A 27,099-nucleotide genomic window follows, 5' to 3' on the forward strand; every position below is an offset into this window, starting at 1 on the left:
GGCCTATTTCTCACTCCGGCAGTATGGCAGCACATCGTCTATAGCTGACGAGGACAAAGAGCTACGCTCAGTAATAAGACCTTGTATTTTAAATCTCCGTGATACAGCTGCCGCTGTTGTAAAGCCGCTATATTTGGTCTTGAGCTACAAGAAATCCCATTACGAGCACAAATAACGCGTTTTGCTGTATATGATATCGGCATCTCACGATAACCCTATGCCAAGGAAGCGGTGTGCATTAATGCTTAAAACGTGCTTTTGAGCGAGAAATAGCAACTGCTTCTTCTAATTGGGGACGAGCCTCAGACTTCTGTCTTCCTACCAAATTATTCATTTTTATCTACGGGCAAGGTTGTTTACGCCTATGACGAACTCTGCAGCAACAGCCACCATTGCACGCTCCTGCCGTAGCGCTATCGTTTAGCGTTTAAAGCCATAAAAAGCTCCAAAATGTGGCACGGCCCCAGAAACCGGCTCACTGACTTTGCCTTGTTTTTCAGCGGCATCGCTACAAGTGACGTTGGGCATCAGAGCGCCAAGGGCAACAAACCCCTCGTGACGTGAACCTATGGTTCCCAGAATACAGATCGTACAGAGCTGAGCTCGGTTCCAACCGGTATAAATTGCCTGTCATTCTCCTAAGCGATGCCAAAAATTGTTCACTAGGTTACTCTTCCGTTCCTTATTTCGGTGCTGTCTCGCCTTCTGATGATCTAAGACCGTGCGCTGCCTAAATCCGTTACAGTTGCGGCCTGCTACTATAATATTTACTTGACAAATCAAGTCAACTAGACATTTTCATTTTTTGGTGTAATATGGGCCTTATTAGGCGATTTCTTTTCCTTTGCATTCTGTCTTCCTTTTTTTTTTTTGTTAAATTCTAACGTTAATTAATGTCATTTTTAAAGCAAGTTTTCAAACAGAAACTGAACGGAAAAGGGCGGGGCGGGGGGGAATAGCTATAAAGGTCTCACCTGTTACTTAAGCTTCCCGCTCTGTTTCCGTAGGATCACTTATACTTTCAACTTGACTATTCATTTCAGCTGAAAATAAAACGAGACAGTCATCAAAAATTCTATTCACGGTACTTGTTAAGTTTATCACGTGGAGTAATAACCGCTTCTAACCCAAAGGGGACATTTATTGCATTAAAAATTCTACGCCGTAAATCCGCAAAAACGTCTCTCGGGCCAGCCACGCTAACCCGCGGTCACACGGAAACCCCGACGAGCAGGGGTGTCGTAGCCTTCTCCATCGCTAGAAGCGCAAGCCTCTGGGTCTAGACTTTCTCTTTGGTCCGCATCCATCCGGTCTGACTCTGGCGCCCGACCGCGGTGCCCAGCTGAAGAGCTCAATGACCCCCCTCTGTCTCTGTAGGCCACAGGCGGAATATCTCCAAAGGGTGATTTAGAGTTTCGCCGGGCGAAGCGGTCTCGACCCTGTGATCCGAACATCCGCAGGCTTCTGAGAAGGTCCCCGGCGGAGCTGTGGGCTGAACGCGGATCCATCTCCAGTTACAGAGATGCTGCCGCTGCCTCTAGGTGTCCTTGATCTGCAAATTGCTGGAGCCTGGGAGAGGATTCAGGGGCAACGTCACTATACTCCTGCATATACTAGTTCGCTCGTGTACTATCCGTTTACAAAACCAATCTTTTTTTTTAATTTAAAAATAAAAAAAATTAGGTAAGAAGGCTTAAACTCATTTCAGCGTGACCTTTGTCAAAAATATCATTTACACTATAGCAGGTGTGATTGGTCCCATCTAGGCTAAATAGAAAAGGGTTACTTCAGCATTACGGGCATTTTTAAGATTAGTATTCGGTATTCGCTCTGCAATGAATTCGAACGAAGCCATTTATATTAAGACTTTTTTCCTTTCTTTGAGCTTGCTTTATGTTGTGGTATCAACTGCAGATTATGAGTCATTTAATGAGGGTGACGGGGGAAAAACCTCAAACCGGAATGAGAGATTTGGAAACTAAGGGAAGATGCGAGGTGGTGGGGGAAAGCCAAAAATCGGTAACTGTGCTACTTCCAGCCAGGCAGTATGATCTCTCTCTGAGTCAATAGCATGTCAATACACCTGTCAGGGTTTTCATGAATTATTTGTAAATTATTCATCATCCATATGCAGAACAGACACTGTGATGACTTCCTGGATGTACGCAATGAATAGTAAGAAAAGTATCCGCTCCTGATTACGGAGCTCTGATGCACATCGCGTTTAGCGATGCGTTCTTTAGACGCATTTGCACAGCAAAGACGGGATGCTTAGTAAAAGATCATCAAGGGAAGGCTGCTGCGCACTGACGACAGCGGCCTTTCTCAGCCTCGTCACGCCGGCCGGTTTCAGCGGCTGGGTTTTCTGAAAACACCGTAAGGCTTCACTCACTAAATTTGAGAGAGATCTCCTGCAGAAATAAAGCTTGGTTTAACACCTGAGGTTAGGCCCTGCGAGCATCCCAGACGACTTCGCCTCCTTCCCCTTCCTTTTTTTGTGGTTATGAGCGGTCAATGCCCGTCACGCCGATAGCACATCACATAGAGCGGGGCAAATTGCGAGCTGCCCGGGAATGCTTTAAGGCGACGTGAAAGCACGGGGCGGCCCCGGCCGAGGCCCGGAACCCGAAGCCTCCGCCAGCGGGGAAGCTGTTTTGCAGTGGAAACGGCAGCCAGGCATCCCGCGTCACCGGCGCAAAAAGCATCCGCCGTGCGTGCCGCGGTGGGGAGGCGGCTCGCGAGCGCTAAGGCACCGGAGGGTTTCGCTATTCGCTTTTTCCTGCGGGTTTGTGACTACGGTCGGCTCTTTGCATTAGCGCTGGTAGGGACGGGAAGATCTAACTGAAGGACAAGCTTCTGCAGACCACTGGGTGAACCTTAACAACAGATGTCACTACGAGGCCACCTACGCGATCCTCTATATTTAGCTGGAAAATAACATGGCAGCGAAGCACCTACCGCAAGAGCAGATGGAAGAGCTGCCACCGGGTACGGCGGGGATGTGACTCGCGGCCCTCGCTGCCTCCCAGCACGGGTTAGTGTCAGAACGATGTCGTTAGCCTCGGGCACGCTACATCCGACCGCGTCGCAAGCCAAAACTGGCCTACTCTCCGCTAAACAATGTTTTTAGAGGTGTTAAACCGCTAACTTACGTTAGCGGTCTTTTTGCATCTACCGAAATACGCTACAACAGCCAGCGGCTCGACGAAGCTACGTCAGTTCGAGGAGGCTGCACATATCCTAAATTCCGTTTTACCTCCTCCCCCTTCTGCAGCTTCACACGGGGCTTTTTATGCCACAAACGGACATCTCTGTGCAATGGAAGTGCATATTCCTCCGCGCTCTCCCTGTGTGTTTCGCCCTAACTTTTGGCCCGCTGGAGAGGACCCGTCTGCACCTTCTCTCTCAATCTGCGAGCTGCTTCGCAGCTCTCAAATTACGACCAGGGAAGGACTTCCCCGCAAAAGCCAGTTCCTCGCAAGAGGAGAAGAAATAACCCAGCGCGTGGTTCACATCCGTCAAAGCGCTGCAGCGGCTGCTGACCCCGTGGATGTGCGTCGGCAGCAAGGCATCCCGCTCTCCCCTTGCAAGGAAGCTACGTGCTTAAAGGTCAGGTAGCGACAAGCCACGGCGCAGCTTCTAAGTAGAGAAGACGGCAAACGGGAGACTGGAAAGCCAAGTTGAGAGTCAACTGCGAGAGAGCGAGCGCATTTCCCCGCCCCAGGATATTATGCTATAGACCTGCTATGAAACCAAAATATTACCGTCTTGATTTAAATAGGAGCTCGGTCAGACTCTTACTCGCAAAGATAACCTATTTCTTCAGCCGCTTCCTAAACAATGTTTCCCCCTTGCATCTGCATAATTTGGCCGTAGCACGCGCAGCTATAACTCCAGACCGCCTAGAAAGAGAACCACCTATTTTGAATTCAACCCACCGTGCGGTGAAGAAACGCGCGCACCCGTTTACTCGGTAGTTGCTCGTTTCTTGGATATTACACCAACACCATAAAAAGCCCGAGGGCGTCAGCCGTCAAGACCTTGCTTTTATATTGCTTTGGTGAATCACGCGAAGGTCGGGATGCCGATGGCGCATTCATCAGCCCGCACAAGCTTATAAAAAAAAGTGTGAAATTTCAGGTCTGACACCGCCTTCATCTTTTTCTTTTCTCCTATTGTGTTAGTAAGTGAGGATGCAGCTTTCGGGAAGCTTCAAATAAAAAAGGCAAATGAATTACCCCATTATGAAAGGAGTGAAGAGTTATTATCCGCCTAATGCCAGCTGGAAACTAATATCTGCCTTAGTAATCTTTAAAGCTTTGGTGATGCAAAAAAAGGAGAGAAAAGAAAAAAAATAGAATAATAAAAAGGCTGCCAGCAGGGAAACACCGCCTAGGAAGCCGATCGCCAAAGGTGGGTTTTGTCCTCGTAACAAAATACTAATTAGCAAATCTGTCCTGGGTACAAAAAATTTAATATCCAGGGGTCTTCGCTCCGGTGGCTGACAGAGATTGCCAGCCGTAGCCTGTATCTCCGCGTACACGTCCCTGTTTGGGCTTACAGACGCACCCGCTGACAGCTTTCCTGATGGAGAATCACTCCCAGCTTTCACATAATAGTAATTTCTGAAATATATCACTATTACGGCCCTGCCCACTAGATGAACCAATATAGAGATCCACCTAAGCTGTCTAAACTCTCCGTATTTCTTAAGCCCTTTTCACCGTGACACGGTACACGAAATTAAAACACAAGAGCCAGGCTGCCAAGGGGTACCTGGTGATATATGCTTGTGCTTTCAGCTGCGAAGCCGTGAGCTCTCCTGGGGCGGAAGGAAGGGGACCAGAGAAAAAATAGGCACTTCACATAAAAATTACTGTCAAAGGGAATCTTTTTTGCTTTTTTAAAAATCTCGATTAGTACCAAGCACGTTTAAAAATTTTAGGGCTTTTTTTCAGCAAAACTTAACCCTTCACATAAAACAGAGCACGAGTGGTTTGATTCCTCTGCTGTTCTGATTTTTTTAAACGCGTAATATACGTCCACAAAAAACCCACCCTGTAATATGATCCCAATAGCAACTTAAGCCGTAGCGAAACAAAGACCCCCCTGAGCAGCAGAGTACTTTTCTGCAGCCTTAGCAGATACCATTTTCCCATCCTTGCACGTAACTTAGAAAGTTCACAGAAAAGGAAGTTAAAAGATGAGTTATATGTAGAAGACCTTACAAGATAAGCGAGATTTGAAACAGAAAAAGTTATCGTGATTGTCATGTCAGAAGCTGTCAGCTGATCCAGCTGTGCTGCGTTACGGCACGCATCGCAAGAGCTATACGGTCGCTTTTCCTTCAAGCGGGAAATCCCTTGAGATAGTCTTTCAGTAAATTTGGATTTGTTTTCACTAAGTAGCCCAGACTATTGCAGGGATGCAAAATTCAAATATTTTAATGTGACTACAAGTTTTTGGTTGGTTTGTTCAGGGGAGGAGGCGAGAAGGCTGGTTTGGCTTTACCCTGCACGCTTACAAGTAACAGCATGATCTCTAGTATTTTCTTAAAAATGAAAACCCGTTACGCATGCTTCCTTTTCCTATTCTTGCAAAAACTTCCCTACGGACCGGTATCTAAATCAGCCACCGATTCAAACGCGGCAGCATGATCTGACATCAGAGAAAGGAAATCAGCATTAGATTATTTGTGTAACTAATGTAAAAAAAAGTATATAATTGTTTTGTCTTTGAGATGTAAAAAAGTATGCCTTGAATTTATATGACGTCAGTGCTGAAGAGGTTAAAGGAGGAATCAAAAATCAGTCATGCTACAGAGAGGGGTCCCCTTCACGATAACAAAACAGAGACTGGAACTCCAATTCCAAAACCACTGCCTTTCGGAGCGGTGAGGAGGGCTCTTTTTGGTAAAAACCAAGAAAGACCCCGTACGGGGTTTGCGTGGCAAGGTTTTGGTAGCGTTGGAGTTGGTGGGGTGGCTTCTGTGAGAAGCTGCTAGAAACTTCCCCCGTGTCCAGTAGGGCCGGTGCCAGCCGGCTCCGAGACGGACCCTGCCACTGGCCGAGGCTGACGGTGGTGGCACCTCCGGGATAACGTATTTAACAAGGGGAAATAAATGGGTAGGCAGCGTTTGCAGCTGGAGAGAGGAGCGAGAATATGCGAGAGGAACAGCTCTGCAGACACCCAGGTCAGTGAAGAAGGAGGGGCAGGAGGGGCTCCAGGCGCCGGAGCAGAGGAAGGAAGGGAAATCGGCTCCCAGCGAGGAGGAGGCCGGCGTACGAGCTCAGAGTTTATACAGCCAGCGCTTGCCCCGTGCTGGAGTCGGGCACCGGCACAAAAGTTTTCAAAATATTATCTTCCGACTCCTGTGTGAGACCACACTCGTCTTGGCAAATTCGATATCCAGACCAAAATTACGGCGGGCCGAAAATATTGTTCAGTTAAAAGGCAAGCGGATTGAAGATACCAATTGAACACGTAAACCCAGTCACCTAGAAATGCAGGGCTATAGCACCGAAGGGTACTTCCACCAGACTTCCAAGACAGTAGAGATTGCGTAAACTCTCAAGAAGACTCGGTTGAAGGGATATAAATATAAGCCCTGTACAAACAAACCCCAGAAAGGCATGCTACGCGTCCACCTCAGGGCAATTGAAATATTAGAACAACATACCATCCTTATTTGAAACGTCTGCTGCTTCACATGCAAGGTCAGCTTTCATAGGCTCCGCAGAAGTTTTCTCTTTCCCTTGCAAACCTGTAAGACAAGCCCAAGAAAGAGAAAAATCAATACTTTACGCAATTAATGTATAATTCTCAGACTCCGTATATGCCTGTTTGTTTGCTTTTTCTTCTGGCATGCCTTTACCTTTATAGACTCTGCTGCTCTATAGTGGCAGCCCTTAGAGAAAAGGGCAGAGGACAGAGGGGGAGGAAAGTGGTTTGAAAATAATTGCTTGAATATTTGTAGCGATCTGCTCTCTTTTCTAACCGAGATTGTTAAAACCACATCATAGCGTGTGTTTCTTCCTCCCTGCCATTCTTTTCTCATCATTTTTAAGGAATCCCTTCTGCTCATAAAATGCAATATATGATGGGGACCTAATCGCACTTATAAAATTTCTCTAGCTAGCAGAATAAAAATAGATACAGTGAGAGTTCAAATATACCGGGTAGTCAGGCACAAACTAGAATTTGAATTTAGGAAAATGCATTTTATCATTGTAACTCAACGCTTTTCTCTCTTCTGCCTCAGGCTTGTCTGGGAGCTTAGATTCAATCTCCTAACAAATTTGAAATAGAAAAAAAAAAAGAGGTGTGTTTGCTGTTTCGTGCACAGTTCTCCTTATATTCTGCCGTTTAGAGTGCCGAGAAGCCAATTTTTAGTTAATTTCCATCACGCTACTTCTCTGCTTTCGTGGCCGCTATAAAGCCTGGTGCACCTATCCTGTGGTTGAACTACAGGATGTCACGCTATTCGTTGCTAAGCGATCCAGACATTTGGGTGGTCATTATGAGACACCAAAGCGTAGCAAGGGCCGAGACATCTCAAGAACAGTTTACTCTCAAGCTGAAATAATTTACCTCTTCAGCAACAGAGACTAAACGTTCACAGTCCCAACAAACACCCCCTTCCCCTTTCCGCGGAAGTCTAGAGTGTGTCTTTTTAATGCACTTCAGTGCGCTACAGTTATTTTTTCCATAAATTGAGGTTTTCAGCCAGTTTTCCTTCTAATCTTATCTACAAGCCAATACATTGTCACAGAGATTTTAGTCTCCTCTGTGCTCGCTATCTTGGCGATGCTATTCTCGCAAGCAACTTGCAGCGCGCTACCTGTGGCCCTACCAAGCGTCGAAATGCTAAAACGAGGACCCGACAAATAAGGAAACTAACAAAAAATAGCAACCGGAAAGCTCAATTAGACACTTAGCGAGCGTGGGGGAAAGCGCGATGGATGACTTTACAGCGATGGAGATGTCACCCATCGTTTTGATAGCTCTTGCTGCTACTGCAGAAATCCTTCGGTGGATCGTCGAATCACCAGCTCCACCTCTTCTGCACCGGTGTAAATCATCTCCCCGTACAAACAATCAAAATGCCTGTAAACATCTGTGACTGCGAACTCCGCGTATGAGCGAATGCCTGAGCTGGCCCCTTTGTGGGCATGTCAAATCCCTGACGCTTCTCCGGGGAATTCGGGAGAGCGAGCGTGGTTTTCTCCTGAGGTTTCTTACGCACCGACAGGCCAAAGCTTTCCCAGCGCTCACCCGTGGCTCTTTTTCGCTTACACAAACAATAAACCCAGGTCACCCCATCGCGGGAGCGTGCGCATAACGCCAGGAGCTTGTCAAGTACAAGACTGAGGAGGTATGTTCAAAATCCCTGCCTGACTTCCTCTAGCAAAATCAACATGAAATTTGGGTGGCTATGAAAGCACTAATTAATCAAGGAAGATACGCTGAAATTTGGGTTGTGCTACACTGCTGGAGGAAGCAGCTCTACTAAAAGCAAAATTTTGGAACACCAACCGTCCCGCCACGAGCGTCACCTGCAGCCTTTCCCACCAAGACACTCAAATGTCTGATGTAGGAATTTGGGATCCCTGCTAAACACCAACGCGCTCTCACTGGCAGCTGATGCCTCCGAGTCCGACTTTGCCTCCTCTAAAACACCATCTATTAACCAAATAAAGCAGATACGAGATGACAGGTTACGTCTTAGCTCCCCGTTTCTCTAACAGCTAGAGATACCTACTCGCTCTGCTGTTGTCAGCTCCTAAACCCAAGATGTCCCATTAACTAGCCTGGCTTCACCACACTGTCCAGAGGTTTCTCGCTTTCAATTTCAGAAATCTCTCATGCAGCTGACTAGTACAAAGGATTATTGGCATGGCACTAGGTGAAGACAGAGACTAATTAAAGACGGGACATCTTGGGCGTACGCGTGCACGCGTGTGCACATGTGCTAATTGGACCCGCCGTTGCAGGGACGAAAGCAGAAGGCGTCGAGGGTCCTCGATACCAAAAGCTACAGGTTCGCCTCTCGGGGTGGGCAGCCCTAGAGAGAAGTTGGAAAGACTAACAAGAGCAGCAGCAAATTCGCAAAATTACGTTTCGAGAGGTTTAGGGTCATCAACATTGTCAGAAAAGCACTAGTGTGTGTTCTGCAGTTTCACCTTCTTTCCAAGTCCGAATAGCTGATTCCCCATCCCTTCTAGGAGGGGATTATGGCCGTATTGGGGTTTTTTTTATAGGGTATGTTGATTGTTTGATATAGTCAGCAAGAAAATGATAGTGGGAAACAACGTTCAGGGACAAACAAGGCCGAAGACATTTTAAACCTTAACAATGCCAAGCACCACTGCAAACCTTTGGAGGAGGCTTGCGCCTTACAGCGTCCAATTTTTGGGAAGACTTTCAAACTCGGTTAATACAAATCTTTGTTTCTTCTGTCGCTGTTATCGTGGGTGGGGGAGAGGAGCATTCACTGTACTGCCATGCACGTGGAAAGGGTATTATCCAAAAAGCTTCTTCCCCACTGTGCGGTAAAACAGAGTGCCGCACAGAAATGAGCCCGTTTCACATCAACGGCAGAATTCGACCGATACTAGAACCGCCTTGAGAACCAATTTCCTGTAGAGGCCTCCCCTCGCCCCCCTGTTTTGATTGCTTCAGGTTAGAGAACAAGCAAGCGAGGTATTTTGGGTCTCCGAGCAGCAGCCAGCGTTACGGAGAGGGAGGGAGCCCGGGAGACACCGCTTTCCGTTTCAATTAGCATTTGCAGCCACGCTCCTGGCAGAGCTCGTCACCGGAGCCCTTTGCAGGCTGGTTACACAACCAGCCTAGCGCTAAGCGACGACAGGCTTCTGGCGCGAGCGAGGATCGCTCCCAGTCTTTTGAAAGACGTAAAACAACTATATACCGGGAAGGCAGAAATCTCTGTACTGTTATTTCATCTTTTTTTCTCCTCTACAGTCGCAATCTGTCATTAGTTCCACGCGGCTACGGCTAATACGCTGTTCTTTCTCTGGAGAAACGCGGTTCCAGATTCGTACGCGATTCATGAGATTAACGTAAAGATGTGGTGGTTGTTGGTACATTAGTATCAATTTTAAAAATGTCTGAGTGCAGAGGTCAGACGTCTACTCTCCACACCCCTGATAAATCCTAATAAGTAAGAAGTGTAACCTTCCTCCTCCTCCTCCCTTTGCAAGAGGTTCACATCTGTTTCAAGAGATAAAAGCAGGCAACTATGGCAGGCTTAGAAGCTGTAACACAGAGCAATCCACGAAACTCATTCTTTCCCCTGATCGTCGGCAAGGCTTTGCTGTGCACTGAAGAGTGCCTCTGTAATCAGGTGAGAGAGGCAGGTTCCTCTCCTGGGTAATTCAAAGCAAAATCCCAATGTAGCGTCCCCAGAATCGACGAATCGTTCCTGGAAGGCACCTGAACTGGGTCTCTGCTCTGAGCTGCCCGCCTTAGGGGAGTTTATTTCTCTTTACTATTGAGGGAGCCTGGGAGACCTGGCTGGAATCAGGAATCTGGATTGCTGCTATGAGTCCCTAGCTTGTTACAAGGTCGTAGACTAGCTTTAAGACAAACAGAAAAACAGATTTCTGTCGGTGCAATCAGGCAACACCGAGATAACGTAAATCTTAAAAATTCCCCAATTTTAGAAGTCTTACAACTAAGTGGGAAAACCTGGCCCTAAGATCAGTCTGAATATTTGAGGAACAAAAGGGTTATCAGTAATACAACAGTCCAGCCAACTACTTCTATTTTTGCAGGCAAAAGGGCAAGGTCGTTACTCCTGTAACATGTCTGCCCAGCAATTTTGGGTGTTGCCACAGTAATTCCAGTAAAATACTATCCTGCCCATGGACAATTTGCAACCCTAGAAAATTCATTAGTTGTAAATTATTTGTAGAGCAGTTGCTTCTACTCGTGTTATATACTTAGAAAAAATCACCTCTGTCGTTATGCAATATGAAAACCACATTGCAGCTAATCCGAACGATCCAAATTACCCTGATTCACACCCACCGAATAAAATTTATTATTTTGAGTTTAGCTGTAAAAATGCTTCCCCTAATTGGGAGACTCGGAGAGACGGAGGCTCGTTACAATCCAAATTTCTCCGGTTAAAATTTGAAGGCACCATTTTTCATCTGCAGCAACAGAAAAGACAGACAAAGCTCTTCTGACCCACTGCTGCATTGTCTTATCTGTCAAAACCAGTTCCATTTTTCTTGCTCTGCAAATAGCCAGAGCTGTTTTTTCCTTCTTCCCAGTCATTTCACCGTAGCTCTTTGCTAATGTGACTGTCAAGCCTTCATATACCTTGTTTACTGCTGTATTTTAGTAGCATTATAAATGCTGCTTCACTTAGAAACTGAAGCTGTCTGTGATACAAGGGCTCAGTTTGACTCTTGTTCGACACCTCCATCGGGGGCGACTGACCCTTTTAACCAGACCAGATTCTACCACGTAGAAGATTTATGCTGTCTTCTTGTAGAGATCTGCATGCAGAACCCCCCAGCCTGCTGCTCTTGGGGCTCTAAAACAAACACGGCAATCACGGTCCATCCGCACGTCGGTATGCTCAAGTCGGCGGGCAGTTTTCCCCCTCGCTATCCTTCTGCAACGCACGGGTCGAGCACGGCAGCGTCGAGTCTACAGGAACGGCGCTGCCGCAAAGGCGCCTCTCGCTACTCAGCGTGGCTTCGTAAACAACAAACGTCTCCATCTCTTAAATCAGGAATATTCCACCTCGACCAAAAAAGCCCCCCGCAATTAGGCACCATAGAGATGAAGAGAACTCAAGATTTCAAGAGAACACACAGATTTCAGGGCGTGCTGGCCGGGACGCTAGCTTTGCCGGGCTTTTGAAGGCGCTGAGCATCATTTCTTAATGCCACGCGTGGGCTGTCAGGATTCATGTTGCAGCGCCTTCATCGTTAAGTGGAGAGTTTACCCTCCCCTCCCTTTTGGCATTTTGGCTTTGTCTCCCGGAGTAACCCCGCGCAATGAGGCTCCCCGTCCCTCCAACGTAGCGTGCATCACGTCAGCGCTCCGTGTTTTGCGCACGCGACCGTACCTAAAGGTATCGCGCTGCTTCCCGCCACTACTATTTCCAGCTCAGGCTGAACCGCAATTTTTTTTTTAACGCGATTTAAAAGTGTCTAAGATCCGCTTATCCCTATCCCCTTCCAGCCCTTTATTAAAAATACTCTTAGTAAATCTCATTATGCCTCCTTTTCCCTAAAGGTGGGAATGGGAGTGCAGTGAGGATTGTCTCTCAGCAATATGGCCCATAAGACCCATACAAATTGGGCGTCTCTAAAATCGCTAATGCCCCTCGGGAGCTCTTTGTATCTTTTGTCTCCCTGTAACAACAGGATAAACCTGCACACAGCAGGCTCCTGATGAATACAAGGGCATATCGTTTTAAGAAAAGCCCTTTTCAAATTTTTTTATCCTGACAAAGCCTTAGCTGCGTAAGAGGCCGCGTTGCCGTCTTCCAGATGCTCTCGCTGCGAAACCTCTCATCAGAGAAGCAGCCTGCAGCGGGGAACGTCTGAAATGGAGCATCCAGAAGCTTTCATCGCATTCCTCGATCGCTGGCCGTTGACACAACTAAAATGTTGCCTGGCTGTATTCAAACTAGCAGATCAGCTATCCCGAGTGGCTTCCAAAGCCCTCGTGCTCCATTTCCCTGCCTACAAATAAGGCAGATTGCACGCTCAGCGGTATTTATGAAAGTGAAGGGTTTCTGAACGAATAGAAACGGCGTGATTATTTACCTACCTTCCCTGTTCTGTCATTTTCCCTGCCGCTTTCAACCATTTGTGAAACTCGTAAGTGATTTGCTTCGGTTCCTGATCACTAGCCTCCTGACCTTAAAGAGCTGTGCAGGTGTGAGGAATTACAGCACTGGAGGACCCTTTTGTGTAAGCCGCAAGAAATCTCCAGGTCGTGTTGGGCATTCAGAAATGTTCTTCTAATTCCGCAGCCGTGGCAGCAAGCCTGTGGAACGACCGCCGGCCGCCAGAACGATACCTGCACCTCTACTCCCATCACAGCATTATTTTCTCTGCACACTCACCATTGCTCGTTACCATGTCCTGTCTCCAGCTGTCCTTGTACGGCGAGCTTCGTTCCTCTTTGCGCCACTAGTCTGGGGTGAGGACTCGGTCCTTAATTTTGAAAAACCGATCTGGGAGCCCGGTGGCTTTAACAGGCCTCGTTCCCCCCCACCCCGACATGAACAACGTAGTAGCTCGTGCTGCCGCTGGATTTCCCATCAGCGCATACTGCGCCCCTATCCCGTTTCAATCTTGCATTCCCTGTATTTTCTGAGCATTCAAAATGATCTCGAGGCAACCGCAGCAAAGCAATAGACTCCGAAAGCGAAAGAGGTCCTGGATCTCCTAAGCAGGCCAGATTTGTCAGAACGCCACGCTATTTGTTTCAGAAAAAGGAAAGAAACTTTCCCTTTCCCCCCAAAGGAGCCGCTCCAAACAGAGGAGACGGTGCCAGCCCTCAGCCTTGAGAAGCTGCACGAGAACTAGGTGGGTGCTGGGAGTGAATAGAAACAGTATTTATGAAAGAATTTCTAAGGGAAGGGTGGGGAGGGAGAGGGCAAGAACCCGAGAGGACACGAACAGCAAACTACGAGAACCGGAAGTCGGGAAAGTTCCTTTCAGACAAGCACCCTCATCTTCTACGAAGCTCCCGCTCCCCGGCTACAGCAGAGAGGAGGAGGGGAACGCGCCATCCGCACAGGGCAAGAGGAGGCTTTGCCCGAGCTGCTGATAACGTATCGGCGGGGCTGCTCACCCTTATGGCTGCAGCCATTTATTTCTGGAAATAAATAAATTTATTTATTTATATAAATAAATAAATAAACCCCAGAAATAAATAAATCTCAGCTTCTGAAAGAGATTGCTGCTGAGTCAGAGAGGGCCCCTGAAAAAAAAAAAGCTGTTCAATTCCTTTTCGAGGAGACAAAGTACGTGAAAAATGAGTTTTAAAGTAGCAGGGAACAGCAGCAGAAGGGTAAATAAGGAAGGTGTATGGATCCACCTGAAAGGCCGTAACAATATACGCTGTGGGAGGAAGGCTCTTCCCTGTTATTTATCCAGAGACCCCAAATGAAATTTTGCAGCTTAAAATAAAGCAATATATTCGCAACAAGGAGAGGTACATGAGTTCAACAAAGATAACAGACGTGACCTTACAGGCACGCTGCAACTTTAAAACGTTTTGTGATATAAAGATACAACAGCCAGCACGAAAAATAAAAATTATTTAAAAATGTCCAAACACCAAAAAAACAAACCTCAATAAAAACTTGGCCAACCAGAGGCAGAGCCTACAACACACCTGGATGAACCGTCTTGCTCTTTGGAAGAAGTACTTGCATTTCTAAAGGCCCATCACCTCCTGATCGAGCACTCCGTTCTAATTTTTAGAAATCTGCTGGCTTCCTAAAACCAAGGTGAACATAATACGGAACTCATTTGCTTGAAAAGAAGCAGTAATTGGCAGCACTCAATAACAGAGACCTTACAGATGATCCTTACCATATTTTTCCCCTACCGAGACACATGTTCAATAATGATCATTTTTAAAAAATAATTAATGCACCTTTTTTTTTCTTTTTTAAACTGAGCTCTGCTCTCACTCCTTCAAAGCCAAAATTTTACAGTCAGCTTTAACTGTATGGTGATAAACACAAGTCTACTATAAAGGACCAACCTTGCTCCTGAGCTCCTCACCTGTTGCAGTTCTTGGGGCTCTTGTTTCGGATGGTGACTCATCACAATATAACAGATGTTTAAATAAAACACACACACACACAGAGAGAAACACCTTTGTGTATATGTTTACGTTCAAGGGCAGTTAGCAATTTTTCATAAATAAATGGCTGAGGGTTGTTTTCCCTCCGTTACGAAGGGAACAGCCGAGTGATAGATGGCGGCGCTGGATGTATTCCCCAAGGCGATGCTCCCCATTCTGCTCGGGAAGCGTCACGCGCCCTGTGGAGAGTAGCCGTCGCTGAAATCTGGCTTCTGGACATCCGTGTGGCTGTCAGAGGATCATCAATGCCGATTGCTGCCCCCACTGCTCTGGTGAAAGCCTGGCATCCTCCGCTACAGCAGGGAGCCAGCCAGCGCTAGCCAGACTCAAAGGAATGGGAGGGAAAGCAAACATGCTGCAAGTGCTATATTACCTCCTCAGCCTGGATGACATTTCTAATTTCTACTGATAAATGGATGAATATAAGAACAAGATTTTACGACAATGACGTGGAGTAAGATGTCTCCCCGGGAAACAGCACAAGTACAGCAGAGCAAGGGGTGGTGTAGCCTCTGGTCGCCCTGTGCCGGCAGGCAATAACCACATCCTCCTCTCAACACAGAGCGCACAGAGATAAGCCAAGGGAAGACCAAAATCTCTAAATCACAGCGCTGACGGAAGGAATTGCATGCCGCCCGCTCCCAAACCGAGACATGCCTGAAAGAAAAACCTAGCTACCACCACGGGCATTTCAGCCCCGTGGCGGCAGTCGTGCTCTTCCACGCGTTTCAGTGGCAGGTCTTAAAAGTCAGCTTTTTCCACTGACATTTTGGAGAGTAAGGCAGGTGCACAGCCAGACAGCGATCGGGTAGCTCCTTTTTAACACTTGAAATACCCACCCACCCTGCTGACACTCACCCTCCTCTCCCGTGAGGCCAGGGGTATTTCCAAAACACGGAAGAGCACAACGGAAAAGATGACTCCGGTGAGTTGCTTTAAAAGCAAATTCATCCACCAGCCTGGGTGTTATCGTCTGCACCTTAGGAGCGTACCACCACTTGTTGATTGGTTTGGCTGGCATTCCCTGGCAAGGCTAAAGACCGGATTTACATTACCAACTCAGTAAGGTTTATTGGCTCTGTTTCGTGGAGAAAATTTTAAGGCCAAAGTCCAAATTCACAGTGTGGGGTAGAAAAATTTTGCCCACAACAGAGCTTACAGAAAAGCAATTCTGCAGTCCAGAAAAAAGCGAGTGTCAGTACTGGCAGTCATACACTTGCTTCTCTTCCTTGCGGAGAGCATTATGCAGTGTTTTCTGAAATTGTAAATGTTCTTTCTGGCTCACAATGGGAAACAACACTAATATGCATCACAGGGTGTGAGATAAAATGTGCGGCACTATTGTTGCCTTTGATTTGTCTTCCATTTATATCAGCTCTCAGTAAGAATTACACACAGACAGAGCTGCAGATTTTTCTTCTCAACTTTTTCACATTTCATCCTTTGTTTGGTTCATAAATTCTAGGGTCTAACTAGGGTGTTACATCAGAGACAGGAATTTACATTTAGATAACATAATGCAAAGAATACTAACAACCATAATCCTCCCTGCTCCAAACAGCTCCAGAGCACTTCCTAACTGACCTCAGCTTTGTAAAACAGAGATCTGGCTTATTTGCTTTAAGCTGAACATTTCTTTCTCCAGCAAACTAACATTCAGGGGGTTTTTTTGGTTGGGTTGTGGGTTCCCCCCGGCTCTTCTTGATTTTAGCAAGTGTTCCTCCCTATGCTGCCTCTGACTTAGTCGCTAGCTATGGAGATGGCTCCAGTTTGTAGTCCTGGAAAAAGCCTGGGGAAAGACCCTGAGCACGGTGGGGTAGTGTGATAACTACAAGAGGAAGGACACTTTGTTTCTTGTGAGTTATCTACAAAGTAGGCCGGTATTTTCAAAAATAGGTGACTAACATTAGGGGCTTTTTAAATCCGAGTTTAGATCCCGATTTTCAAAAGCTCCGAGCACCCAGCAGCTCCAGCTGTCTTCAAAGGGTCTCCCTTAATAAAGTGTTTGGGATGTGCTCAGCATTTTTGAAAACCAGGCCACTTATTTGCGATCCTAAACACAGACTTAAAAATTCAATGCCCATTCTCACTGCACTAAGGATGACATCACCTCTCCAACCCATGCTTAGGAAGCTCAGTGACATCATAGCTAACAATACGTCTTTCGCTTTCTTTTTCCCACAACAGAATTTACAGAACTGCTAATAAATCTGGTATCTGTCACGAAAACCGGCGGACTCTTGAGGCTAACAACGTAACTATAATTTTACTTGAAGCTATTGATCAGGTCTATAACATCTCCCAAAATCCTCTTAATAACCGCCAGCTAACGCAGGTTCCTTACAATAAGGTGTCCTGAAGGTCAGGCAGAATACAGCAGCCGCTGCTGTGGGAGACTCAGAAATGCCACACACCATATAAAAGTACTGAAAACCGGGCTGGCATGCTGCAGTACTTAGCCGTTCCCGTAATGCCATCCCCCTGCTATGGGGTGCCAGAAGATGTAAAGGCTTATTCTTGGGATCTTAGAACTAAAGTCAAGACCTCTACCAATTAAGCCAGAAGAGAATAATTGTATTAGTAGTTGATAGCAGCAGACTTTTGTCCTGGTAAAGGAGGATGACACGGACACATTAAAAGCATTTCCTCAAGCTACACTCCTTCAGATTGCTGGATTTGGACCACGTTTTATGATTTATTCATAGTGAAGAGCTTCTTAACTCATGAACTTGCAGATGCCCAAAGCCTTTTCATTATACAGCTTTCAACTATTCCAGGCTTTAATTAAAAAAAAAAAAAAAAAAAAAAAAGAGAGAGAGAGAGAAATTGATATAGTGGTTCCATGCTCAGGTCAACCAGCAGCAACACCTCTCCTCTTCTCCTCCCCTTGGGTACCCACAGCTGGAGGACAACGCGGAGCTTTTGCCAGCACATAGCACAAGGGCCAGAATTAGAGGCTACAGACGTTCACTATGGCCCAGGTCTGCAACAATTTGTATGCTGGTGTAAGGACTGCCACTGCCCATGGTCTCTACAAATGCCTCGGCATCTGCTACTTTCATGGAATTACTGAAGCTTTCACAAGAATGCGAAAATTGCTAATCCGCTCGTGCAAGTGACTTCAGCCTTGGCAGACACTTTCCCAGAGTCACAGGTAAAACTGAAGGATTCAGCCATAAAAGATTAGGAGTGGTGTCACCTAGAATTAAGTCACTGGCCTTGAACCGTGTTTATATTCAGCCCTGTCAATAGCAAATCTCGCAATCTTAAAAACAAGGTTTATTGAGTTTCTTTATATATATATATCTCTCTCTCTCTATCTCTCTCTCTATCTTAATTTCCTGAGCAGGTTTAAAGGTCTAGACAATTCGTGTTACATTGTTTTATAGTTCCCATTTTTTACGACACTTCAGTGCACTAAAAAACATCAATCTGACAGTCTCAGGAGACTCAAACAACTTCTTTTCACAACTATGCACAGAATGTTTCTTATGTATATAAGGAAAGCAAGGAAATAAAATAAACACCTTGCATGGCTCTCTTCACATAGAATCTCTTTTAAATACTACAGACCCTAAAAAGAAAGGGTCTGTTACATAGAAAATAGGTGGCCTTTGCCTAGAAAGTTTATCGTTCACAGCAAATCTAGATAAATATCATTCCTACTTACCTCTCCCGTTATTCTGATATAAGCACCTAAAAGAGGTCCCTACATGAGATGTGCTTTAAGTTAAAAGTCTGCAGCCTTTCAGTTACCACATGTAGAGATTATCTGGAGCAGTAGGGGAGAAGTAAGCGTTGTGCCTTAATGGGCTGTTCCAATTCACACTGACTATCTGTGACACTACCGAGCACCGATTGAAAATCTTATGAGGGTCCTAAGCACAGAGTACCACTGATCCTCACTCAGCCTGGTAAAACCTGCCGGAATCTGAGAGTATGGTGCTTTGACTTAGTACTGTAGGCTACAAGTTGACGAGGAATTTTCACAGCAGAGGCTAACCTGCATTTACACACGATAGCCACAGTTTTTACATTTGTTCAAGGAATCCGGTCTTGCGAAAACGCAACAGCTGAATAAAAAAACCCCTTCCTTAAACTTCAAATGTACCTCAAAAATGGGGAAGGAGGAGGAGAGGGTAAGTCTCCATGTCATGCCACATAGTGTAGCACCTCGCAGAAGTTTTGGCTGCTTTGCCTCCTGCCATCAAAGCTTGCGAAAGCGCCTGGCTCAGGCTGGAGACTGGCCGGGCAGCCGGCAGCAGCCCCGACACTGCACCAAAGCCACCGTGGCTACTGCATCCCGCAAGCAGCGGGTGGTCCTGCTGCACAGGGAACCGACTGGAAAGGCACATGTGGAGTTGATCAAAATATTTCTAACAAAACCTTTTTCCTGAATCAAATTACTTTTTTTTTTTTTTTCTTCTTTTCTTTTAAAAGAACACATAGTTGCATGCAAAATGTTATGTTTTCAGGGAGTCACACAAATGTAGCCTGAAAAGCCTAAGATTTCCAGAGAAATGTTGCTGGCTCTCGCAAAAACTATGAACTGAAGCCATCGGGTTTCTGTCAATTTTTTTTTTTTAAAGTAAAGAACTTTCCAAATGTAGAAGGAAATGAGTATTTTTTGATTTTGTAAAACATTTTCATGGAGGGAGGAACAAGAGGGACATGCTTCTGACTAGCTTGCAGGAAGCACTGATGAGTGCCTGTATTTGTCATTCATACAACAAGTATTTCCGGCAAAGCTGAGCGAGCTATTCTTTAACCAGCAGGAGTTGGAGGAAGCCTGCTCGTCACAGATGATACGTGTGTAAGACAGCAGTGTAACGGTGTTGGAAATCCACAAAACGGATGCTCCAGGTAGGCTAATAAGCATGCAAAGCCATGAAATCTAGGCTGTGTGTTCCTTGGGTAGAGACGACCGTGTGCGGCACCTTGCACGATATTACCGGCTCAAGTTTAGGAACTGTGTTGCATGCTATATGCATAATTCATGATTAATGATGACAGTAACAATACTAATGGTTAAAAAGATACTGCTTATCCTTCTGCATGTTCCCTGCCAGCAAAATTCTTCGCTTAAGTTTCATTTCCTTAATACATCAGTAATTCATAACCTGAGAGACGACTTAATAGCGTATCAATTATGGTACAATAGAAAGTATAATGAAAATAGACCCAAATTAAGCTCGCTAAGTTCAGTTTACCAACTCTTCACTCTCACGGCACGTTTGCTATAGCAAGCTTAAAAGTTCAGATTCATTTTATTTCTGCCTGTCCTCATGTTTACTAACTCTGAATTAATGCAGCTCCTTCCGCAGCCCAGACACAAAAGAACTCTGCAAATAGCTGAAAGAAACGATAAGGTCTCCCGGTGACATAGATCACGTACCGTACACAGAATTACCTCCCCCAGAGCGAGCCCACGTAGCAGCGTTTTGTGACATTCATTCATCATTAAAGTCCAGCCCCTGGGGTGCTGCCATTGTGGTCATGCGCAGCTGGCTTTCCGCTGACAGAGCGGAGCTTATAACCAAAGACTAACCCTCCCGAGGGCAGCACGAAAGGGATTTGAATATCAGGCCTCGGGAAAGGCGGTTTTCTATCCTTAGCTGGTTTTATTTCAGTCTTTCAAGGGCTGCTAGTGGGCCAGTGAGTTTAAGTACGTGACGGTTTACAGCAACAAACCTGCGAAGTCTCTGGAAACTAGACACCGGTGAAATGAGGAAAAAGAGTTGCCTTCTTGGCAAAACAAAACTCCTGGTGATATATAGCTTTAGACGGAAGACAAAGTATTTTGTAGAAACACAGAACTCGCACGAACCTTGTCACGGAGGCTTTGGGGGCCGCTGGGAGGCAGCCTCTCTGGCGTCCTTGGCCACCCTGGCTAGCACAGCCACGGCTGGACCGGCCTCCTGCCCCTTTCTCCAGCTTCTCTGCGGACATATGCTCCCAGCTCCGATTTGTTCCCCACGTGGGGACAACCCATCACCAGCAGCAGGGCTGCTCAGTGAGTAACTGGGGAGACCCTGCTGCTCCGGGCAATGCCTCCTTAGCAACTCCCAGCAGCAAGGCAGCGAGAGGACAAGCGAGACGCTAATTGTGAAGCGTGCCTGGCGATTTGTGCCTGCTGCAGTTGCTCTCGAAGGGTTACACTCACTCCATTTCCAACACCTGCAGCAGGCCTGACTACTATCAGACGGGATAGGGGTACGGCGAAGCATGGAGCAGCTTCAAGTGGTGCATTTCGTTCGGCATACTCGTGCTTTGGGTCCTGGGGTCTTTGCCCAAAGACTCTTCCACCTTCCAGTCAATTAAGAGAAGGTGCAAAATACCAGAGAAACAGCATTTCCTAGAAATTGCCATGAACAAAGTAGATAACCAGCTACTTTGAAAGCAGACTTTGAAACGCCACTGGCTTGCTTCGTTCCAAGCACATTCCCAGGGAGAATGTCAGGTCGCATAACTCATTTGTTATCTTTACACAGAGGAGCTCCGCTAAGCACCAGCCATCATAAAAATACTAACATTGCTTTTTTTGGAAAACAAATATAAAAGCAAAATGCAGCATCTCTCTTAAAAAAAAGCCAGTTAGCACTTCAAAGATTACCATGTAGTCTGTAAATAGCAATGTCGATACACCGGGGAGCTGCACTCCTCTTTGTTTAACGACAGCCTGAGTTACTCAAATGGAGGTAGCAATGTTCCGGGCCTTCCCTATGACACAAAACTACATCGTGCACTCACTTAGCCACACTCTTTGCATTTTATTTCCCTCGACTTAAAAAAATACCAAGAATTGCAATAGTGTAAGAACCGCCTTTCAATCTAGCCTTATATAAAGTGCTGCTCTCCTCCGGGCAGTGTGCACCCAGCAACATCTGCTTTATATATACCACGAAGGGAGAAAAGTGCAGTAACTGAGGTCACGTCCTCCATGTTTGTGAAGAAACCCCCTCCCACATTTTTCCATCATCCACAGACACTTTCATGTATTTACAGCTAGCCATTTTAATTATACCTAAATATTTGTCTCCAGAGTGGCTAAATTAGTAGGTATTTAATTCTTGTGAAACAAACACCTGATGGCTGAGTGCTCTCATTTGCCTATAAATGTGAAACACAAGCCACTGAATTCAATTACGTGGCAAATGTCCGCAGGTACCTCTGAGGTATCCGACATCCCACACAAAATCTGTCCTTCACATGCTTAAACAGCTCGCTCTCATGCTTTATAGGGAGGGAGGGAAGAAGGGAAAGAGTTGTTTTGATTTAAAAAAAAAAAATCTCATTTGCAGTCGTATAGCTAAATCTCGGAGATTAATAATAAAAGTGCGTATGTGACAATGCAGAAACAAATGCCGTTCAATGTCAAATACAAAGCAAGATGCAAATTTATGTTTCTGTTAATTAACTAAGCTTTCATCTCAGCTGCTCTGATCTGTAAATAAAGCTCATAAGCTAGTTCCAAACAAGTCTGGGAATTAAGCAAACAAACCAAAAAAAAACCCCTAAACCAAAATACCCCAACCCAACAGTCTTATAGCACTGGTTGGCTAATTATATTTACCATTTTTTATTCAGGGAGACTTAAACAGATTAAAACAGGTTAAAAGCAACAGTACCCTCGTGCTGGCCTAAGGGCAACAACCCTCCTCGGCATACCACCAGCCATCAGACGCTGCCAAACACTGCCAAGAACCGAGGGGCATCCCTGAATATTCTGAGAGACAAGAATGGGAAAGCAAAGATGGACAGAAGGATAGATGGGAGGACGGACAGACAGACAGACAGACGGAAGGGAGAGAAGAACAAACGACTGGTCCCTGACACTAAATAACATTACATTCTCCCGCAGATATGCCTAGTCTCTAAGGATTTGCTTTCCAAGCTCTTTATTGAAATTGTTCAGGTCCTTAACTCATCTCCCGGGGGGTGAATTGGGATGGGGGGTGAAAAGCCTTAAGCTAATTAAGCATGGCTGAGACATGCTTGATGAGATGGGAAAAACACAAAGCTTTTGAAAGGGTGAAAAATCTCCGACCATCTGGTAGTGGCATTGCAGAGAGAAGAAAGAGGAAGGACAAAGGGGCAGCTCTCCGCAGCGAGGAGGTACAGGACTCCTTTAATTACTGGGTCACTGAGACCATTACCGCTCCAAATGCTTGCGAAAGCCCTCGAAACAAGCTTTGGAGGCTCAGCAAAAACAGCAGCATCTGCAAGAAAGCAAATAGGAGCAGCTTTTCCCAAGATACGTCCGCTAATTAGAAATGATAGGTAATAGATGGGGGCAGCGAGGCCCTCGGATGAGAAGGAGACTTTTTCCGGCGACCTCTCTACCTCTCCCCTTCGATTGCTGTTCTCCAAGGCCCTGCAGATGGTGCTCCCTTTAAATTAATACCACCCCACCAGCCAGAAGGAAGCTTCTGTTGTACTTGGCAATACAGGTGAACAGCCTGCATTTAGGTTTCAAAATGAATGCCCCAGGTGTTTCATCAATATGGCAAGCAGCTGATGTGCTCCAGCCTCTTCAGGCCTGCTTCAGGCTCATCTGTGTTTTCCCATCTCTAAGGCCGGCTAGAGAAAATCACAGCGTTCAGAGGGCAAACTTCGCACACCGGAGCAAAATCCGAGCTACCTTTGCCCTAAGCGGCTTTGTCAGCCGTGGGCTGCGAACGTGCCGGCGCGATCCAGGTGAAGAGCCCTGCCTTCTCCTCTCAAAGCAGCTGGATGCAGCTACGGCTGACTACAGGTGCAGGCTAGCAAAGAGCAAGCTGGTTTCGACACCAGAAGCTGTGACCAAACCCCTGCCAAAAAGCAGCGCTATACTAACTGGGGCTTCGGGATGCGAACACGCGCAGCTGATTTCCTCCCCTCCCACCGGCAGATTCTTCTCCGGTTGTTCTGGCGGTGTGCTGTGATCCCGTCAGACCCACAAGCTGCGCAAGAGCAGGCTAGATCCATCCTTGGATGGGAGACCTCGTTAAAAGAAGGAAGCGGTACCGGGGACCTAACGCACGGTACTGCGCTGCTGTCTGAGGATCAGATGTACAACCCAGGCCTCGACTACCTGCGGTCGTTACGGATCCCGTAGCAGTTGTGATAAGAACAAATGACATTAACCCTATTCTTCAGCCAAATCTCAACATGAATTTCTCTCCACTAAGCTCCCCTTGAAGGTTCATTTGGAAAGAATTCCTGTGTCTTAAACTATCACACTTTTAATGCAGTACTGTTAAACATTGGCTGCGTTTAATGCCAGAGGGAACGGTTTCGCAGGCAGATTCTGTGATCTCTGTATATATCAGTTTCTAAGATAGCTTGGGTTCCTTCAGATAGGTACCGGATATAGATGTGTTTCTTATCATCTGCTTTTCATGCTCACACACTTCAAGAGCCAGCTGGATCTGCAAGCAGAACTGCATCCAGAAAATCTATTCCCCTCCACATCCTACAGAATACTGGAAGCAGGCGGTATTAGAAATATTGTTTAATGACTTTTTCCTTTTTCTTTCTCTTTCAACCGACCTCCCCACGTTGCAGGGCCAGGAAATTCAAAACCACGCTAAAAAAGCATCCAAACTTTTGGACGCTTACCTGAAAAGCAGCTCTGCTCCAGCTGACCCTTGATGCTGCGGGGCATTGCAGTACCACCGTGCGGTTACTGACTCACCTGGTGTGGATCGTGGAGTTCAAGACTCAGGTTTCTATGTGCAAGCGGATTTATGACGAGACAGGCATTTAAAAAATTGACAATTGTTTAAAGTGACCAAAATAGCTGTACTTACTACACACTGGATAGTTATTGCTCTGGAACAGAGAGATGAGGCAGACAAAACCACAGAGGATGCCAGTTTTGCTAGTCCACGACCAGTGTGGGAGTTGTCAGCTAAACTCATGTAAGAAGAACTGTAAAATATCTGCTATCCCAAGGACGAGGCCCCAGAAAATTAGAGCATGACTCTGGTCTCTTTTGGAGATCCAGCTTTGTAGACTAACACAACCACCAGGGAGGAGCTCCTGATATCCAAAGGAAGGACTGGGTATGCTGGTAGGGACCAGGCCAAGACTCAGTGAACACACGAGGTGAGATGCCAAGAGGCAGGCCCAGCGACTGAACTGAGACGTATTGCAGCAGCCATGCAAAGCTTGCAGCCGTGAGCATTCAAACCCAAGTGAGGGAGTGTGGCCGTGCCAGTGCTTACCATTGGCCTCGTACCCCGCTGATCAGAGCAGACTGGAAATAAATTTTAGTCCTCGTCCCTCTCTGAGCTGGAAGGGGTCAAACCCTTACCCTCATGTCCTAGACGTCCCATACCAGGCAGCAATGAGGGAAAGCCCCTTCCAACTATTCCATGCATGTCAGGCTACCGCCAACAAAAACGCGTGACCTGTGGAGCGCTTTCAACGCTCAGGAATAAGCAAAACGTAAGGCAGTGTGGCTGCTGTACACTCAAAAGAACAAGCCCTGCTCAGTTGTCCATCCTCTCTGGACCGTCTGGGTCCTGGGCTGATGGAGGCACCATGCTCAGGCACCAGCACCCCAGAGAGGCGAAGATGCTAAGACACAGCTCTGCTGACTACCTCCCTGTTTAGTCTGCAAGCTTTTCTGATAATCTTCCCTGTTGCCTCGACAGCTGGAAGAATCAGCCAATTTAATTTCCTTGAATCGAGCTGCTGGAGTTAGGTACTGATTTTTCAGCACAGTGACATCTTATTTTGAAGCACCTGAGGTATCTCCATTTGTGCTCATTTGACGCTTTTGTGCTATGTTTCAGGCTGACAGATCACACAAACACATCCAGTGAATGCATTTTAACTGATGAAACACCTTGTAACCATGATAGGTCTTGGCCACAAATCGGGAATCTCAATTTTTTCCAGCTACTGAGACAGTGACTTTGCCACCCTGATCCCCTAACTATATACCATTGTTAGCTGTAACCAGGGGGCAATGAAGAAAAGATTATTGACTTTTTCTTCTCAGAATCCAGAACACAGTTTAACTGATTTTCTATCCAGGTAAGAATGGTATAGCCTGTAAGTGACTGCTTATTTCCTCCACAGAGAAAATGCTGAACGTGTAAACATGCCGTCTTTCAAAGGCTGTCAGGTAATGTAGGCATTGAGTGTTTTTTGACAGGATGCTGTAAATGGAATAAAGGCGGTTTTGGCCTCTGCGGTAGCTATGATCACTGACAGAGCTATGCCCTTCACACCAGTGACTGGGGAACAAACAAACAAGGCTGCACATCTGCGAAGGGGAATAATGAGACAAAAGGCTTACGTGTCCCAACATTTCACGGTAAAGATCCTGCACCAGCGAAACAATAACGAAGGGCGTTTCATGGTTGAAATTTACCAACTGCAGAAAACTACGGATTTTAAAACTCAGGACAGAAGTCATAAGTAGATTCTGAACCTGGGAGAAAAATCCTTAATAAATATTTGAGCAAAGAACAGTGTTAATCAGGTATGGAACAATTACACTACGAGCATCCCCGCAAGCGTATGGGTAAGTAAAAGACAATGCCATTCTGTATCCTTCACATTTCTCTTGGATCTCTCAAACAAAACCAGGTGTTTCTGCAGTTGCCCATAAATAACCTGTAGGTGCAACTCAAAGTGCATCATTCAGAGCACCTGTTTTGCTGGACTGGTTTAATTGCAGCTGCAAACACATTCACAGCACACTGGAGTGCTCCAGGAAAGGACCTCCAGAGCTTATGCAAGACCCCAAAAAGGAGATGCTGAACTTTTTGCTAAATAACAGAAAATCCCAAAGAGCTGCACTCCTGCAGATACCCTCCTGAGATACACTACTAGATGATTAAGACACAGGTGCAGTCAAAGAGGTGTAGAAGGTGAGATGAAATGCTAGCCTCCTCCCTGGCAGATCATTCACGGTGACTAGAGACAGGGTCAGCTTGGGCTGTTGGGCTAACACTATGGGCCAGGTATACTGGTGGTGACCTCACATGCTCATCTGGAGGTGAAATGTGATGAAAACCAACCAAGCACAGGAAAGCTGTTCCAGATGGCGAGATCTGCTCGAAAAAACACTCACCTGTCAACTGCATTAGGAAAGGGTGAAGAGACAGAAAACTTGCTGCCAAAAAATTATGAGTAACGGGCAGAAAAAAGGAAGGGGAGATCCAGAGGTACGAGGAAAGGGTAATGCTTCAAAGGTCTGGATGAGATCGTGGGGGATTTTTCCTGCTCTGGGTC

The 27,099-nt window shown here is 46.3% G+C and overlaps 1 protein-coding gene across 1 annotated transcript in view; it reads right to left on the minus strand.

The window, feature by feature from the left end:
* Positions 1-338: 338 nt before the first annotated feature.
* MACROD2 (mono-ADP ribosylhydrolase 2) overlaps positions 339-27,099 on the minus strand; it is a gene marked incomplete at its 5' end in the record, with an annotated part of 899,733 nt that continues 872,972 nt past the window's right edge. Inside the window, 2 exons of the mRNA XM_081997745.1 lie at positions 339-1,043; positions 6,680-6,763. Of these exons, the coding sequence (XP_081853871.1) occupies positions 982-1,043; positions 6,680-6,763 (146 nt within the window). The 3' untranslated portion in view covers positions 339-981. The remainder of the gene's footprint in view (positions 1,044-6,679; positions 6,764-27,099) is intronic.

This window comes from Phaethon aethereus (assembly GCF_964289735.1).
Source record: "Phaethon aethereus genome assembly, chromosome: 3".
Lineage (NCBI taxonomy): Eukaryota > Metazoa > Chordata > Aves > Phaethontiformes > Phaethontidae > Phaethon > Phaethon aethereus.